Source organism: Limtongia smithiae, assembly GCF_038497785.1.
Source record: "Limtongia smithiae strain NRRL Y-17922 unplaced genomic scaffold V1518scaffold_2, whole genome shotgun sequence".
Taxonomy (NCBI): Eukaryota; Fungi; Ascomycota; class Lipomycetes; order Lipomycetales; family Lipomycetaceae; genus Limtongia; species Limtongia smithiae.
Window position 1 is genome coordinate 702,761 of NW_027117623.1, and position 18,689 is coordinate 721,449.

Below are 18,689 nucleotides of genomic sequence, written 5' to 3' on the forward strand. Positions count from 1 at the left end.
GGCATGCGCTGGCCGCATCTGCTCGCCGCCTCCGCCTTCCCCTACGCGTCTTATTTCAAGGCAGATATCGCCGCTCGCGTCTGGCTCAACCTAACGCGTCGTGTATCATCCTCTACGCTCGCTACGCTCAGCGACCCCCCCCCCCTCCCTCGCGCTCCCCGTCGCGCCTCTGCGCTCGCTCTTGTTTTGCTCTCCGTGCTCTTGTGCTCGCTTTGCGCACTGTCTCTACTGCTGCCCTGCGCCTGCTGCCCTTGCCCCATCTCCTGACGCGTCGCCGCCGTCGTCCTGTCATCATGTGCGTCCTCAGTATATAACCCGACCGTCGTCTCTGGGCTAACCATCCAATCTTGAAATTAAGGGACACAAGCGAACCTGACAGATCTATATCGGTAGTCATCATTGGTGACGGCGGTCAGTTGCGGAAACGGACATTCTTCTTTCAGTTCTGACGGTCTTTAGGAAGTGGAAAATCTTGCATCACAATGCGCCTGGTGCGCGGACAGTGGGTCGAAGAATACGATCCAACGATCGGTGAGTGGGCTTGTTCATGATCGAACCTAACGCGTCAGGTTGCTAATTGCCTCATAGAGGATTCATATTCCACAACCAGAGTTATTGGTATGCAGATTATGTACGAGAATGAGCGATTTTTTTTAGCTAATCAATCGCAGATGGCAAAACATATAATCTTGACATAATCGACACCGCTGGTCAAGAAGAATACCGCGGACTACTAAGCGGCCTATGGCAGTCCTCGAAAATGGCAGACGCGTATTTGCTAGTTTATGATATAACCAGCGCGTTAAGTTTAGAAGTACTGGATGAATTTGACGAACTTATCAGTCGAGCGGTTGAATCCACATCATCGCTACATCCGCCTATCAAGATGGTCGTGGGCAACAAGTGCGATCTGGCCCAACAACAGCGTGCTGTTACAAGTGAAGATGGCCTGCATTGGGCACGGCGGCATGGTTGCAGTAAGACTCCTTGTGTCACAACGATAAACACGCTTCTAACAGTATCCCCAGGCTTTATGGAAACCAGCGCTCTCATGACAGTGAATATCGAAGAGACCTTTGCTGTTATCATCCGTCGCGTGCGAGACGAACGCGATTCAACCACAACTCTCAGTGCGGATCCGTTCGGTTCGCTCTTAATGTCCGCACACACATCGGCTTCATCCCCGGTCAGCTCACCGCAGACGTCGTCGACAATTTGGACACAGTCACAAGGCTCTGAGAAGATCTCCGATCGGAAGCCGATCTCGCACAGGACCGCACATCGGGTGCAGTCGCAACGAACGCTCAAGAAGCTATACACAAAATCTGATACCCCGAAAGACATTTCACAGACTAAGACCAATAAAACTAGAGCAGAGAAGAGGAAGCTGGGGAACAAGACGGATTCATCAACTCCGGTTTGTTGTGTTGTTATGTAACGTTGTCATGACGGGTCAGAAATATGTCTTGAGACAAGGTTTACTGCTGCATATTTACTCTTCTGCATAGTAGAAGTTCTTGTACGTTAGTGTTTCGACGATTGGTAGTTATTTTACTGCAGTTATATTTTGTATGGTAGGTTAATGGTGGCTTCGGCGCATTAATGCGAATTGTCGTTAGAAGATATTGAGGTTTTGCCTAGTATTGATGCACGTTTGGCTAGTGAACAATTAAGCCCTAGTATAATTTAAGCTTGAGAAGCAGGTAGGTACGTCATAAGCGCTGATGGTGATGATTCTCATAGCCTCTGAGTTTTGAAGTCCCTCGCAGTTTCAGTACGTCACATGACTGTGTCCAGCCGCAGTCACCATCGACGTCACAAGCATCGAAGGAGCGGAGACCAAAGACGCGAAGCATCAGTCAGTTAGTCCAGCGGAGAGGTTGGTCGTTTGTAGCAGTGGCTCAGCGAAGCGCCGGACCGACATTCGCTCTTGATCGAGAGTCAAGACCCGGTTTATCGTCGCAGCTACGACGTCGGCTCTGGTGAGTTTGGCAGGCAGCGCAGCCGCCAGAGTACACGACGGCCAGAGTGGAGCGACTGACGACTGGTGAGACGAAATTCAGAGGGCACAGGACGAGGCTCGCCGGTGATGGACCAACTATTCACCACGAGCACGGAGCTGCTGGAGCTGCTGGAGCTGCGTGAAGCCCAGTAGACGGCGATGGAACACACATCCGGTTCTCGGCCGCCATAGAACCGTCCACATACTGTCTCTGTGGCGGACTTTCTTCTGCGTGCCAAGTCTGAGTCGTAGACGGCGCTGCAGATGTTGTGTTGACGGAACGTTTGTCGCTTCACGAATGCTAGCGCATGCTGGCTGGTGGGCGGCGCGAGGAAAAGAGTTCCTGAACCCGGGATCAGGAACGGAGACACTAGCTCGACGCAGGGCTTCGCCAGGATCAGACCGGCGCCAGTACACCAGCCTGGCAAATTATTCTTAAGGTGACCTGTTTACTTCCGAGTAACACCGAGACTATTGAGCATTTTATAAGGACTTGCTGATGATATATGTTGTTTTGACCTGCGACACCACAACAGAAGGACAGAGAGAAAGAAAATGAAAATTCTGGCCGCCTTATGTTCCGTTGGCGTAAACAGCGCGGGCAGCCTTTAGGCAAAGGCCAAAAAGCCCTTTGATTAAACAAGCAGTCAATTAAATCCTGTTTTGTCCTCGGCAGATGATACGGCCGTCTGGCGTCGCTAGACAATGCTCCGGCCACACTCCGAGCGCCCACTCATCTGTCCCCTGAACCTTAAATTTCAATGGGCAGAAGACGCGCCCCTTTCTCCGACTTGGGTCTGTCTCAGCTGCATTCAGACTTCTTCTGGTCAATGAGTCTGTCGCGAGCTGTACATGTACATCTTCTGCAGGTGTTTGTCATAGCTCACAGAGCACTAAATTCTAAAAGTGCACCGCTTGTATAGGCTAGATCTCCGCCGGTTTTGCAGCCGCTGGTTTGCGCGATCATGATGACGCAATAGCGTGGGAATGGAATTAGAGAGACCAGCTGTTCGGCGGTTCATCTCTCATATATATTCAGGGATTCTTCTACATCTCCGACTCTATTTGATTAGCGATGTAGGCGTCATATACTGCACGTTATAGTGATATGTGTATGGGCGTTGAGAGCTACGACCGGCACCGAGCAACACTGGGAGAAGCATCACTAAATGCCCACATGGGGTCCGGTTGCAGTCGAGAATTGTTAAAAGATTCTGAGCTGTGTGTTCAAATAACAACACTCTATTCCAAACTGCTCAAAGCAATCTCTCTGTTTTGATTTCGGTGACGCGTTTGTTGCAATAGAGTACATCAACAGAGATCTCGCCGCCAAGGCGTTTGTCGCGATGGGCAGGATAGGCTTGAGTCAGAGAAGCCTCGAGCCGGGCGGCAAAGCGGGCTGGTTCGTCAAAAGTTTGTAGAAGGACGGGTCGAAAAAATCGACATGTTGTCGATGCATGATCAGCGAAATATGTTGCTGCCTATGGTGGGTAAGTGGGTAATTTTCGCTCGGCGGTCGGCACGGCTGCGGCTTTTGGAAAGACGCTGAAGAGCCGCGCTCCACCAAACGACCCTGTGACCCTTGCTCGCGCGTGCACTATTTGGGAAAGAGCTCTTACTTGCACCCACGCGTGTGCGCAACGCTAGAGTAGGGAGGTTAAGCTGCGCGGAGTCGCCGACACGGTGGCGCTACGGCTCCAGCTTCCAGCATGAAGCTTGGTGCGACGCAGCGGCCGCCCGCCAGCAAGACGGCATCTACTCCGGGATACTTCCGCACCCATGCGACTCTTACTTTTCCCACTCGGGCGCGCGCACGCGTCCTATGAGATGGCCCCATTCCATTTGGCTAGGCCGTTGCCGAAGTAAACACGAACTGTTGGGCAGCAAGGTTCAACGCCCCTAAAATCTTGGAGAAACGTTGTTCCTTCCCTCCAACTGCTGGCCGACATACACCCGGGCCTCGGACTCAATTCACTCTCTGCGCTGGCAACCTGCAGATTGATTCCGCAACGATGAAGAAATGCGAGCGATATTTTTACCTTAATAGAGTCTTCGGCGCAGAACACGAGCTGTTCGCATCGTAGCTTCTAGAGTATGGGCACTGGACCCACAGGCGTTTGATATGTGGCTTCGAAAGCTTAACGCGCAGGGCGCGTCATAGGACTCTTCGAGCCACGCCTTGGAGTTGAACTGCGGATCCGCAAGCCACCTACCTACCCACCAAAGAAAAAACGAGAGACGAGGGGCGCAAGATAATGAGCCAAAAGCAAAGGTCTTCCATGTTGCTATAGCTCATCTCACATGGTGTATTCTCGTGGTGTCATGAGGAAAAAGAAACTTCTTGTTTTCTTGTTAGGCACTAGTATTCCGTCGATTTGCGTATAGTGGTCTGCTGCTGCATCCGCTCTGGTATTCGGTGCTGCGAGCCGCATCCACCTTCATCCCGGGGCAATTCCGAGCCGGCTTTGCTTCCCGCACCAGACATATCCCTTCGTTCCGTTTCTCACTTTTCTTTTATCCCGCGATTCAATCAGAGTTCAGACCTCGTCGTCATGATCAGCTGAACTGCTGCTTCGTCCGTCACGGTTTCAGCATTTGCTAAAAGTTTCTTGATCCACGCAGTGAGGAAGGTATTGACCAGTCCAATGGCCACAACGCTCAGGCGATAAACCCTCACGGACAGCAGCACCTATCCAGTACGTCATTGCCAATGCAGCAGTATTTTGACGAGACGTGCTAGCTGTCCCGGTTCCGTCTCGTGCTTAATGAACCGGCTCGTGCGACATGGTCGTCTGGTATACGGCCGCTGCTCACTGCAACGAGCTGAATCTTTGAAACAGCATATGGCATATGTGTAATGATGTCGTTTGATAGTCCATGTTACTCTCGTTTATGCAGAGCGGCATACAGCACGACAACAGTCGAATTAAACAAGTTCGCCCTACTGCACAAGTGGACGCGATTATCATAGCTGGACGCAAGAGATAGAATTAAATTTCATTTGCAGTGCGGAGACCAGAAAAGCTGTTCAGTATTGAGAGAGCATCGCCAAAAAACTATTTCGAGACTCACCATTTCAGGGTCCCATCTTGACTTCAACTTGGTCCCCATGCAGCGTGTTCATTTCTTAATTGCTCCTTAGAGATTCCCGTCCGGCCGGTGATCGATCTGATTGCCGCCGCACTCAGTTTCTCGGTTGTACAGATATGTTTACATCACACACGATTCTGCGGCCTTCGCTGCATACGCGCAAACAGCAGCTTTGGGTAGGAAGTTGTACCGCGGAGGCGTAAATTTTTACTCTGCTATTGAAGAAGTTGGCCAGTGGAAGATCATTGTTCTGACGGCTCTATTAGATTCGCTAATAGTAGTAATCGCAGTTTGTTAGTACGGAGGTCAGTGCTAAAATCCATGGTGCTGTGTGTTTTTTGGCATGCTCACGTTGGTTACTTGAAGGCGTTTGAACAGGCAGCTTTGATGCGTTAGATTGTGAATCTGACGTGCACAAGGTGCAACAAGAATGACACACTCGAATAAATAGTAAATGCGATGACTTAGACATTAAATGGCTCGTAGAAAGATGTTCAAAGCGAACTTGCAAGTGCAAACTAAGTGGGTTGGCAGTTACAAATCGCGAAACACAAAGTTACATGCACTGGTAGGGTGTGGTTGGCGCAATATGGATCGCCTGGGAGAATCGCGCTAATGTGGGGATCGAGGTGTTCATGGAGATTTCACGACTCCTCCCAGTTGCCAACTGACGTGCTGACGTCGACAGCACCAACTTTAAAATGATCGTCAGCCTGACCGTCGTTCTCAGTGCCGTCCTTATTTCTGCAACTCCACCGCCTGATCTTTCGGCACGAATAGATGCTTATATTCTCAAGAAAACTTGAATGTATGTTTGATGGCCACTTGGTACCGAGCTTTGCGGTGTAACTGGGTAGGTGCGTTTTGTGAACCGCCTCCAAAGAGGGGTGGCTCATTTCTCCGCTCGCGCGGGTCCTAGCTTTGCCGGCAAGCCAACGACACACCCCTTAATCTGTTGTTTAGAGGATACAAACGACAGCAACCACTCAACTATTTACAGCTGCCATTCGAGTCGCGACAATTTTTGTCTACATGGTGTCAAGTATACAAGTTGCTCTGTACGATTGGGATTTCGCAAGAACTGACACCCCATTGCGGCGAGAAATAGTATCAAAACCAATGATTATACTCTTCCGTGTGGCGTTCACGCGGGGTCAAAACTTAAAACAAGACTCGCTTACTGAAGAGTCTAAATCCAAAGGTAGAAGCATTCCAGAAGGAATCGAAGATTCTTCCTCTCTGCTGCCGAGTCTTCCGAGATTTCGAGACGCAATGCGTAGTCATGATCCTCACTTCATACCACCGACCACCGCCACGAGTTGCGATGCCAAATTCAAGGTAGCTGCTTGTTCGACGAACTTCTACATGAAGAGCGGAGTGACCTTAATCAGCCCGTGCGTCAACGTTGGGCAGCCACGTCGTCTGCAGCCCCTAGTGCTGTGACGAGTTGATCTGTTTATGCGAGTCTGCATCACGGATGCTGTTGGCGTGAAAGCAAGACAAGCGCTACTCCGCCCGTAAAGGCCAAGTGCGCATAGCGCCAACTTCTGGTACCACCATTTTGGCGATGAATGAGACGTGCGCCAATGGCAGCGGGGGACATGAGAGATGGCTGAATGCAGATGCAGCACCAGTGATAATGCGGAAATTCGGCCTTCCTGGGAGCGTTTGATGATGCGACGAGAACGTACCCTTGAAACTTTAAGACGCCGAGAAGTGGTTAGCTAGCGCGTTGCTGGCTCACAAGCCATACAAAACGGCAGAAGTAAGGCTTTCAATTCCCTTTCACTCATCACATATACAAGGACAAGAGCAAGAGCAGCAGGCAGCTCTTTAATTTTGGCTACGTTCAGCAAATGTGCAACACGCATGTGCTCTCGCGCTCTCGATGCGGCACCGCTCGTCCGCCAAGAGCGGTTAGCGAGAGCGGGGGTGCGATACGAAAGCGCAGTTGATATATCAAGATGATTAGACTTTTGGGTGGAGGACAGCGCTATACAGGCGGGGTCGACTCAACATTCATGATCAGCGATGCTTTTTTTAATCGCGAAATGATCACAGTCACCGGTGTAGCTATGACTTAGGTTGGCCTGCGAGCAACATAATTAGGAGACGATCGTTATGTCGAGAGTGCCATGACGAGCGGGAGATCAGGCAGTTGGCGACTGGAGAAGAGGAAGAGCCACAGAAGAATCGGCGCAAGCACACCCGACCGCGCCAGATGAGCGTAAGCTGGCAGGAGTATATGATGCAACTTGGGCTGCGCGGCCGACCGCTCGCGGAGGGGTACGACCAAGGCGAGTGCATCGATGAGTCGTGGACAGAGTTTGCGCAGACGGGAGGCGAAACCCAGCTGAGGTGTGGAGAATTAATTTGCTAGTACACAACACAAGTTCATGCGCGCGTGTGCCATTTCACGACTCGGCTCGACACAGCGCGGCCGGTGTCGACCTGCGTGTGCTTGACCCGGACCAGCGCGCGGAGGCGCCGAGGTCGCTCCCGGTCTGGGTCGGACAAGCCTGGACTCGTCGAACGAGGTGACGATGCGACACAGACGTGGCCCTAGCCAGCACGGTGCGATGGTGGCTGGACGCTATCCGACGCCGCGACCAGCACTGCTGCCAGACAGCGGAACAGGGTCGCCAAGACCATGATTCGGCCGGCCCCAGTCCTCCTAGCTGCAGGCGTCCTCCGGACCGCGACACCCACGCAGGCACCAGCGAAGCCCTGCTGGTGGGCCTGTGACTGTTGCTGGTGCTGCGCGCGCCGGTCGGGGAGGTGGTACCGGGCGCTGAGATCGTGGAGGAAACCGCTCAGCCGCTAGCGCGGCAGAGCTGGCTAGCGTCGGGAAGCTGTGCGGCGGAGGTGATGTCATGCGTAGGCAGGCAGGGTCGTGTCAAGCCCCGCCGCAGCAGGCGCGGCGGAAGGCGGGTTGGAGTGAGTGAGACATTGGGTACGCGCGGTGCGGGCATTAATCGGCGTACCTCTCCGACACACCGACACGCCGGCCCTCCGACTTCTCTGCGCCTCGACTCATTCCTGAGGAGGGCCTCCCCGCCAGGCGCGGCGGCGTCTGCCCTTTTAAAGTCACCGCCTGCCCGCCTTCGTCGACCGCTACACCCTTCCAAGCATCGCACTCTTTCTCCGTCTGCTGCTTCCCTCGCTCCTCCGCCTCCCCCACGCACTCTCTCGCGACTCGCCGTTCATAAACCGGTGCTTGGCGCTGCGACATCCTCCCACCTCGCACTTCTTCTTGCTCTCGCTGGCTCCGTGCTGACGCGGCTGTGTGTCCGACCACCACTTTTTCGGCAGCTCGTCTTCTCCCCTCCACACCAATAAATGTGTTCAGCTCGCGGCGGAGCTACATCGGCTTGGTTTCTCTTCCTCTGAACCGCTGGTTTTTTCCAACTTCTTTAGCACCTATCCGTCTCTGCGCATCAACACAGGACGCTCAGCAAGATGACGGCAAACACAAACACGAAACTCTCACCTGCTGTGCACCACTCTTATCCGTCAAGCAATGACGGGCCTGAGTACGGCACACGTAAACGGGTTGGCAAGGCCTGCGACTCGTGCCGGTAGGTTGCAACTCCGTCTCTGCAAGGTGCACAACTAGTGCTGACTCATCTCTTCAATCAGCATCAAGAAGTCAAAGTGCGATGGCCGCAAGCCCTGTTCTCGGTGTATCATGGACGATAAGATCTGCACATTCACCGAGCGCAAGAAATCGCGCGAGAAGCTGTATTCGTCTCGCTATGTTGAGCTCCTAGAGAACCGCATCGAAATCCTACAGAACGCAGTGACTGAGCTCGTTCGTCGCGTCTCCCGCGGCGAGGACATTTCCTGCTTGATTTCGAAGAACGGGCACATCTCCATCAACCGGGCGTTGCAGGAGCTGACCAACACGAGCTTTGATTTGCAGAAGGCAGAGCATGAGCGGTTTGTCATTATGCACGAGCATGACGATAGCGAGCACGACACCGAGCACGAGCATGAGCATGACGACGCCGATAGCATCTTCGCTGGATCGTGTGATGTTAAGATGTACGTGTGTCTTGATTCTCCTGCCTTTCTCGAGCCGCCTAACAAATTTGCAGGGAGGAGCCTGACAGTGCACGGGCTGCGAGCAGCCGCATAAATCTCTCGACATTCGACCCCAGCCAAAGTCAAGAATGGGCAGTGCCCGCTTCATTTATGGCAGATCCCGCCACAGTCTTACCGTCGTCAGCGCCGGCCGCAGTCGGTGACCCTCATGTGCCCGTCCAGCTTACGTTCGATCCCCTCTTCTCCGTGGACCCGGCTACCATTATTCGTGGGCACAACACAGATTCGATGTCGCCCGCCTCCATCAGTTCGGTGCCGTCGCTCTATTCTAGCTCCTCGTCGCCTAGCCCGGTTGAGGGTCAGTACACATTCGGCAGTCTAAACAATGTCAATATCCACCGCCAGGGTCAGTCCGTAACTGCATTGACTGGCTATATGGATCCCGTACAGAGTGAAAGTCCAATGGTTTGCAAGGATAATTCGTCTGACATTTGGTTTACTTCCAAGCTTCTGGAGATTTAATCACGAGGTAGCTTCACTTTTCTTTCGGCGGGGTTATCGACTTCGGAATTCGCTGGTCTTATGTGTATAGAGTCGTACAAGTGCTTGTTTCAGCTGGGTATTCGAATATGCATGGATACATTGGTTCACACTTGTGTCCGTGTTGTAAATACATAGTGTGATTGGCGCTGGCAATTTTTTCGTCAATCGATTTAACGGCCGCGTCACTGGTCATAATAACGACGCAAGTTATTGTTGACAAAGATAAAATTGGGAATTCGGTTCTATTTTCTTTGGACGACAGGTTTCGGTGTTTTACTACGGCTACAGATTTCTGCTTGCTTTACATTATTGTTTATAGTTCGGGTTTAATTGTTTAACAATTTACGTACATGGGATTTATTTTTTTGCTCTTGCTATAGTTGATGCGCATTTAAATGCAGATTTCTCTATTTGTTGATCTTTGTCTATTGGGGAAACTCGTGCATACTGGCATGATGAGCACTACCCTAAGCCGCCGTGAAGGTTACGATTGGCAGGATCTTCGCATGCAACTCGCTTCCCTCATGTAGGGTCCTGTGCTGTCTACCTACAGAGCCCGGGCCTCCGTTGTGGGCGAATGTGCAGTCGTGGAAGCGGTTCAGTTGTGTTGTGGATGATGCCGCGTGCGGTGATGAGCGATGTCCGGTAGAGGAAGCGCCGGGCGGCTCCGAGCTCCGAGAGTCTATCGGTTTGTCAAACTCCGATTTCCCGTCGCTTTGCGTTGAAGTACGGCACCGCCTTCCCCGTGCCAAGCTGAATGAAGTTCATGCAATCAAAATAATTTACGACTACGGAGGTTTAGTCCTTGTTCAAATTGTACGTCACCTATTCAAATTCAGAGTGTAGAATTTCATTTGTCAACGACTCGACTTCGACACATCCGGAAAATGGCAGCCCGCTCTCAGCAGGCGGGCCGTCAGCCGCTGAAAGGTATCACGCCTTGCAAGGCCTGCCCGCTTATATACGGTGAGCTAAAGAGACCTTCAGCGTAGTGCCAAAGTGAAGACCAGAGAAGACCAAGGGACATAACTAGCCTGACGGCTGCCGCTCAGCAGATTATACAAGGACAAAGTTGGAAACACTAGATTCAGAAGCCGAGGCTGTACTCCAGATCAAGTAGTGTCACTCGAAGGGGTTAGTGGACCTCCGTAGCCCAGAACCAACTGGTAATGCGATGAATAACAGGGGATGTAACAGGAAGAGAGATAATTATTTAGAGATAGTCAACTAATTAGCCTGGAGTTGTCAGGGACTACGCGGGTAAGCTCTGGCCGGCTACATGACACGCAACCTCTCGTGCTCAGCTTTGTTCGGAAATCAAACAACCGCAACAAACAGTCAGAAGTCTCAAATCCTCAGCCGGAAAAGTAGTGACAAGCCGAATGCGATGGCTTCCAAAGTCATGACGCTACGTGTCTTCGCGGATATCGTTAGCTGTACTCAGGAGGCAGCAGTAGCAGGCGTTCGGAAAATAATCATAGCCGCCCGACCAATACACGAAATTAGAAAGGATTTCTGTATCGTAGGCTGCCATATCAGAGAGATTAGCGGCGTACTTGAAGCCTGGATCCTGATGTCTTCGGTCGCCTGCTGCATGCTGTGGATATTACTAAACCCACCAGCTAGCAAATAATTTCAATACTTACGATCTTGAGGGTCGTTTTGGAAACAGTATTGCAAAGCCGGCTGCAATCCAATATCCTCTCGTTACCTATTGAGCTGCACGAGATTGCATGCTGATGCCGGTCATGAACACGAAAAATTGCGTGGACTGATGAGTGGTTTGCATGATCAACCGCGGCATGCGATCGATCGTGAACGACGTGAACGACAGCACTTCGACGAGTCACAGAGCCAAGCTCTGGCTGAACAATGCATGCAATCACCCGCTTGCAGCAACATGATGATTTTCTCCGCGTTTCGGCGGTCAGGAGAACGTATTATTTTAGATGGATCATGAATTCATGCGCATGACTCTAAGCCATTTGTCACGAAGGCAGAGGGAAGATGACAATGCAAACTGCATCAGTCAGCCGCGCTTACAGCTCTTGCATCATCCAATTTACGTATGATCCCCGATTTGCCTCGTCTGCAGAAGCGTCGGCCAATAGCTTGACGGCGTACACGCAAGCGTCATCCCAAACCCAATGCTCTTACCGTGGAACATCGTAAAATGACGCAGCGATTTCTAATCACCTTGTTGACGTTTGGCAAGGGCCACATGCTGTCCTCGTGGCGCCGCTCATCTCTACCTCGCGCTACAGACAATGTCAGCAGGCTCTTGCCATGACAAATACCGAATTACTTGGATCTGCTTGTGCATCCTGAATGCCTAAAGGATTACAAAATATATAAACAACGACACAGGCATGTCGATTGCGTGGTGCCACTCCGCGACATAACCTTGTCGCAACAAGCGTAGAATGTGAAAAGTGTGAAGTTAGATTGCCGTTGTTCAGCATTTTCGGTACTTCTTTCCACTATCGTTTCTACCTCAATCTTGCCCTGCAGAACATAAATGCTGCAGCCAAGGCGCTTCCACCCATTATAGAGCAGTGCTTTCCATTGTAATCACGAGTGTCTAACATGGGTGGTCAAAATGGCATACTCAGCCACACGCATAGTCTAGGTTCATGCCAGTACGCTGGACCGAACTATGCCCGTAATAATTAAATAGTGTGGCGAGAGCCTCGCGCACCGGCCGAGAGCGATGAAGACGAGGGAGGTGCTATGTGCGGGACAAGCTGTCGTGTGCGCACGAAAGCGTCCCGCAAACGGCAACCTCGGGTCAGAATTACACGCGGCAAGCTGAGATCTTTTAGAGTTAGGAAGTTGGGATACCCTCTTGTATTCGCACTGGCGCGCCACGTCCACACGCATCAGTCGATGGTTTTGTGAAGTGATGGTGCCGTCTGTCATCACCATCCTCCACTTCTGGATCTCTATCACAGCTACTTCGTATTTGGGACTAGCTAAGACCATGCACCTTAAACGAAGGCGGACGGCACGCGGTTCTATTTGCAACAATAGGCTCAAAGAACAAATCGACTCTGCTTCCGTCCCTTACTAGATCAAAAGTATTTTTTTTTTCAGCCTTCCATCTTCCGTCTCGCTGAGTGCGTCATGATTCTATGCATGGAACGCCTTCTGGCCAGCGCTCTGGTTCCAGCGCTCTACAGTCCTAACCGAACGCCCACTACGATCTCTGAAATTTTATTCTTCGCCGTCAACAACAGTAACAGTTTGCGAACCTCATAAGCTCCTTATGATCGCGCATTTCGACCTGTCGCTTGATTCGACGGTCGTCCAGCTTAAATAAGGTTGAAAATGCCTGACGTTGTGTAGAATCTCACTTTCCTTCGGCCCGAGAGTCGACCGGTGGGAGTGGGCAATGCACTCTTCCGGCATTCGATACGCCCTAACGACATCGTCGCAGCAGGCGCATTGTATCGCGACTTCGCCAGAAGCCGATCCCTGGAACAGAAACTAAACGGTAGTATCCGGGTCTTCGGGACGAAGCACGTTTTGGTAGAAAGCGGGAGATTTCGATCTGCGCACGATCGCCTGTGTACAACAATTAGCGCGACTGAGACAACTTATTGCCAACCGGCCACTATCGTCAACACAGTCACAACGTCGGCCTAGCCGACAGCACAGCAGCGCACACGAAGTATATCACAAATTCCCTCTTCCAGAGCTGGGCGACAAGCAAAAGCTTTATTGTCCATTGACCGACGTGTTGCGTACGGAAGACAAGTGGCTGGTGTGTACTGCGTGTAGCAAAATGCATTCTTGAAACTTTGGTCAGTAGGGCCTCCCCCACCGCCTCTCCCTTGGCCTCAATATTAACGGCAACCTGAGGCAATCCCCGCAGATCTCCTGCAGTGATCCACTTGCCGAGAAATTTTCAAATGTCTCTATTGTTCAAGTGCCAGCGGATAGTATACAAACTGCCGTCCGTCCGCACTGATTCGTGCAGCGGTACTCTGATCCGCAACGAGTGACGTCTGTGCTTCAAGCCCCACGCAATAATTTCAGAGCTTAATTGCGCACTGGCGCGTCTTGGCGCCGTTGACAGACCAATAACGGGTCTGGACCACTCAGGCTCACAATGCAACTTGCTCACCCCGTACAGCCCCCAGCACGTTATTTTTTACTGGCCGCAGCGACTTTCGCTCAGAACCACCTTGCTTCAGCGTCCGCAGCCCGCTTCACATGCAGTTTCTTGTTCTATTTGCATAACCTTTCTCAAATTGTTTAATACTGAAAACTACAACTGCTTTACGATTGACTGCTTCGCAGACAGGCTTGTGCGATGTCATTTTGCGCGAGAATAGCGCAGGAGTCGTGATCACAGCGCTATATCACACGCTGAACGACGATACAGCCAAGTTAGCGGCATTCTCACTTCATACTGTCCATTCGACACGCTTGGATACTAATGTTTGACTTGTCTTTTAGCTTGTGAGTGCGATGTAGTCCTGACCCGTGCCGTCGCGCGAGGTATTTACCGAGATTGCACAATCGCATTGCAAGAAGAACGAGTAGTCGTACAACTTTTAGAAGGTCGGCGCGATTGTGAATTTCCGTATCCACAGCAATCGCATATAGCATATGACAGTTTTGCGTTTCCATGTCATTCGACATGGAAACGCAAAACTGAGATAAATGGCTAACGCGAAAATTAGTACTCCCGGACAAATACCAGTATGCTCGCCATTTCGTGCGAATTGGTCTGTAGTTTCAGTTTGATCGAAAATCTCATAGTGCTAGAGCCACTAGAAGTAATATTACATCAGCATCAGTTCCGCTATCCAACAATCTCGATATACGTTTGATGTCAAGCGCCATAAATCAACCTCTCAATCCGACCAACACATCCGCATCAAGAATTGCTCAAATGACGAAAATTTTCGAAGTAGACTCTAGCGAATTTCGAGTACGATTAGACGCTCGACTTGAAGCCCGCCCGCGTCAGACATTTCCAATACAGCATTAATGAGCTCCTCGTTTTATTACAAGGCATCCGCACCACGAAATGCCTTGCCCGGAATTATGGAATGGCGCGCCGTAGTCGCTGCGATACGGTTCACAAGCTAAATTCGACACTGACGAGTAGAATAATCTCATACACCTGTTGGTAAGGCTTATCTGTACATCGTCGTATAACAGATATAACGAAAGAGAGGATTGCTGGTGTCAAAAGCTTGTTCAGCTGCCGTAATCAGAACTCGGCCAATTGCACGCGAAAGTCCGCAACGTCAGTAAGAGCCCTACCCACACTCCAAGCCAAACTGCCCCTTCACGGATATTGCGTATTGTATATATCAATGGAATTGGAACTGACGCTCGCCTGATCAGACCACAGAAGTCCTTTTTTCCACAGAACATGTATCTAGAGCATGTTAAACGGCGAAACACACATAAGCGCTGTAGAGATGGACCTTTGATTTGCATCAAATCCTGCTTCCAATAAAAATACACCAAAGCGTAGATCAGACTGAAACCGAGAGCCCATATTCTCAAGAATCACACCAAATCACAAGCACTCGCCGGAGACACAATCATCGCAACCAATGCGAACATAAATCACTAACAATCGCACGCGCTGTGAAATTCGTGTTAGTTTCATACATAGCAGTTGGCTCTCCTGAGGCACACGAGAACGTACCAAACACTTCCAACGGTAGATTTGCGTGCTGCAGAAACGTAACTCGGCGTCTGCTCGATGTAGACATGATATATCAAGATCTCGGTCCAGTCTTAACTCTGTACATAATTACCAAGTGTCAAATGCTTGTCACCATTTTGTTAGACCGAGGACTATGAAGGGACTAGCGATGAGCAACTAAGATTGCCCAACAGTTAGCACCGACCTCTTCCGAAGGTGCCCCGAGCAGCTTGGAGTTGTCTGCAACTTACCCATCTGAAATGTGCATCGTCTAGTGATGCGCGAGAAGCATGTTGAGCTTTGCTGAGCAAATCTGGGCAGCCGCTAGACTCGTAGTAATTACCGATCAACAAAGCTTTTCGCCAAAGAACATGTGGCGATGTCCGATGGAGAAATAAGCGAGATGAGTTTCACTCAAGTCGACTAATGATCATCTATCGCCGATGCGCCGCTAGATCGGCGAACACACTTCTGAAGAACACTGGCAGCTCAGACGCTCCTGAAAATCCAATTATCCACGTGGTGGCCGTTGCGATGTAGTCGACTGTCGATCTTCATCTGGACCAAAATTTGCTTCCAACGACAAGCCGACCATCGGCTTCATAAGAAGCATAAGACCGAGCTCATAATCGAATATAAGAACGAGCCGTGCAGACAGCGGCAAGGAGGAGGGGGGGGAGGTTAATTATAACCCGACTTGCAGCGACACAACCAAGACAGTGGCCAAGCGAAGAGCTGCCACGAGCCGTGATGTTAAGTCTGCATGCGCTGTTCGGCAAGGGTTCGGCGGACGACACATCGAACTCGGAACAATTTATCCGTACTCCGGAACAAATTATCCGATCCTCACAGATGACGACACCGAGCTATTTATCGTGCCAATAAAATATTTTGTGGTTGCGAAGTCGTCGCGGCCCGGAGACGCCGCCAGGCAGCCCAATCTTGAACCGTCGTCCCTATATCAATTCAGGGGCAGCAATTAAGGTTTGTGCGAGCGCCGCGTTTGCCGCGGACCCGCCCCAGGACCCAGCTTCCGGCGCCTTGTCCCGGTGCCGTGGCCGAACTTCGCTCAATCCTTCACGACGACGTCATTGCTCTAGAAGCCATGTCTCGTCTTCCGGCCTCCATTCTTGGACGTCGAAGACAATTGCTGAACCTCGGTTCGCATGTCTTCGTGCCGCATTCATCCGGTGATAAACCGCGTATATGCATGCGGGCAATCGAAGGTGAGTATCATAGCACCGCTCACAAATTGTCCACTGCACTCCATGCTGCCTCCATATGACCGGTCGTCATACCATCCAAGTCTCGGCTTTCTACAACAACAATTATTTAGCGTCAACGGCTACGGCTGCAGTCACTTGCAAATTAGAATGGTACGGTCCTTGGACTGCGGGTGTTTGCATTTCGCGAAATTTACGCACTTATCGAATTATGAGAGTACAAAATCTACCTGCGCAAACCGGAGCCCGAATTAACAAGTCAGTATTACGACGACTCTCCCGTACTATCCGTTCTGCATCAGGATTATTGTAACGCGTCTCTCATGCACGCGACGTACTATTAGATTTCTACCTAGAGAAACCACCAAATCCAATCCATATGCAAGACACCAAACAACCAAACTTCTATATCTTCAACTGTGCTCCGACCTTCTCGATGAGCTCAACAAGCTCCATAACCGTCTCCTTTGACGTCACTGGTGAGTTCACGACCGCTCTAAAGAACTCACCATTGCCGCCCTCAGCCGGTGGCGCATAGTCCACAAGAAACCTTCCTGCGGCCTGCAACTCGTATGCAATAGCCCGCGTAACCTTCGTGTTGTATTCCGCGGTATTTTCAAGCGCGCTTTGACCATTTGGCGAATAATAAAAGCACGTCTGGAGACACGGCGGCGGGTTAGATGAGACCAAGTGGAAGCCGGGTCGCTCGGCAATAAGATTCGCCAGATAGGCAGTAGTGTCAAACGCAGTGTCTACCCGTTGTGCGTAGCCTATAATTCCGTTAACAAAGGCCCGCTGACTCCTGAGTACATCGACATTTACCTTCAGTACCGTACCATCTCCATCCCAGAAACAGTTTAAGCGCATCCGACCGGCGACCGCAGCCCATAGTCGAGTCACCAATGTCAAAATCTTCTCCGTCAATTTCCGAATTATGGTACAGATACGGCGCACGTAACGACGATGCTTTCTGAAAGACACGGTGGTCGCGTGCCAACAAGAACGAGCACTAGACATGAAGTTTAGTCATTGGGCCTATGCGAGAATCACTGAGGTCAGGGTTAATATCATCTCATGGACTTACCGTCAAAGGAACACCCAGCATTTTGTGAGGATTCGCCGTGATACTGTCTGCCAGCTCGGCGCCTTTCAGTTTGTATCGGTGCTTCGACGAAAACACAACATTACCGCCCCATGAGCCGTCGACATGAAACCAGAGACCATGCTTTTTCGCAACAACAGCAATCTTTTCAAACGGGTCGTATGAGCCATATACCGTGGTTCCAGCAGTTGCGTTGACATACAATGGCGTGAAGCCCTCGCTTTTGGCCTGCAAAATCTTAGCTTCAAGAATATCAACCCGCATGCGGTTCTCATTGTCGACGGGGATAGTCCAGACTGCAGCACTTCCAAGACCTGTCGAAATAGCGGCCTTCTCGACGGAATAATGGCCGTGGACTGAAGTGAAAATAATAAACCGATGACTTCCATTGCCATTAACCTTGGTATCAGGATAGAGAATGTTTCTGGCGACAATGAGACTGTGGGTGTTGGAAGCTGAACCGCCAGGGAGCGTAAGTCCACCAGCGGCGGGCGAGTTGAACCCGAACAAAGTAGCGTAGTCGTGCGAAGTCTTCTTTTCTATCAGTGTGAGTGCCGGTGAAACGCTGTAAATGTACGCATTCGTGTTTAGAATAGAGAGTAAAAGGTCGGAAGCGACGCCAATTGGGTTAGTTGACGCATACAACTTGTCCATGAAGCCCTGATGCCATGTCACCACCGAGTGCGCAAGAATATCGTCCAAAACCACAAGAAAGTCTTCCAGTCCTCCACCGACTTCAGGCAGGGATAGCGTCGCCTTAAGGATACCAGCAAGCTGCTTAGGTGGAACAGGGTCTCCGATACGCGCGCCTGGTGCATCGGCGGCAGCAACGTAGGCGACAGCGCGGCGCGACACGGCGGACAGCAGCTCTTCGAGCTCTGATGCGCGGGACTGCGACTGCGATTCCTCAGATGAGGCGCGGCTGCTGGCAATGGCCGCGTCCACGACTGAAAGCGCTGGCGGCATTAAGTTGGCGGTGATGTTTCGTCGATGTGCACGAGATAGTCATGAAGT

General features: G+C 51.1%; 3 protein-coding genes across 3 annotated transcripts; 2 read left to right on the forward strand and 1 right to left on the reverse strand.

The window, feature by feature from the left end:
• Positions 1-383: 383 nt before the first annotated feature.
• On the forward strand, positions 384-1,438 carry V1518DRAFT_370759 (P-loop containing nucleoside triphosphate hydrolase protein; the record flags this gene model as incomplete). Its single annotated transcript, XM_066901332.1, has 5 exons — positions 384-415; positions 464-531; positions 589-618; positions 672-977; positions 1,029-1,438. Coding segments are annotated over 5 exons (846 nt in total), but the record flags the coding sequence as incomplete, so codon positions are not given.
• A 7,000-nt stretch (positions 1,439-8,438) lies between these two features.
• Positions 8,439-9,687, forward strand: V1518DRAFT_161694 (uncharacterized protein). The gene is made up of 3 exons (XM_066900801.1): positions 8,439-8,670; positions 8,732-9,136; positions 9,190-9,687. Exons 1-3 carry the CDS (start codon positions 8,552-8,554, stop codon positions 9,656-9,658), a joined length of 993 nt encoding a protein of 330 aa, XP_066761298.1. The 5' UTR covers positions 8,439-8,551; the 3' UTR covers positions 9,659-9,687.
• A 7,059-nt stretch (positions 9,688-16,746) lies between these two features.
• On the reverse strand, positions 16,747-18,674 carry V1518DRAFT_412041 (pyridoxal phosphate-dependent transferase). The gene is made up of 3 exons (XM_066902995.1): positions 17,658-18,674; positions 17,396-17,582; positions 16,747-17,343 (listed from the first exon to the last, which is right to left on the reverse strand). The coding sequence occupies exons 1-3, from the start codon at positions 18,639-18,641 to the stop codon at positions 16,979-16,981; spliced, it is 1,536 nt and encodes a 511-aa protein (XP_066761299.1). The 5' UTR covers positions 18,642-18,674; the 3' UTR covers positions 16,747-16,978.
• Positions 18,675-18,689: the final 15 nt, after the last annotated feature.

Coding starts and splice junctions, on each gene's coding strand:
- V1518DRAFT_161694 (XM_066900801.1), top strand. CDS start 8,552: ATGACGGCAAACACAAACACGAAACTCTCACCTGCTGTGCACCACTCT. Junction 8,671..8,731: donor AAGGCCTGCGACTCGTGCCG/GTAGGTTGCAAC, acceptor CTCTTCAATCAG/CATCAAGAAGTCAAAGTGCG. Junction 9,137..9,189: donor GGATCGTGTGATGTTAAGAT/GTACGTGTGTCT, acceptor ACAAATTTGCAG/GGAGGAGCCTGACAGTGCAC.
- V1518DRAFT_412041 (XM_066902995.1), bottom strand. CDS start 18,641: ATGCCGCCAGCGCTTTCAGTCGTGGACGCGGCCATTGCCAGCAGCCGC. Junction 17,583..17,657: donor TGCTGGGTGTTCCTTTGACG/GTAAGTCCATGA, acceptor CTTCATGTCTAG/TGCTCGTTCTTGTTGGCACG. Junction 17,344..17,395: donor GAGATGGTACGGTACTGAAG/GTAAATGTCGAT, acceptor ACGGAATTATAG/GCTACGCACAACGGGTAGAC.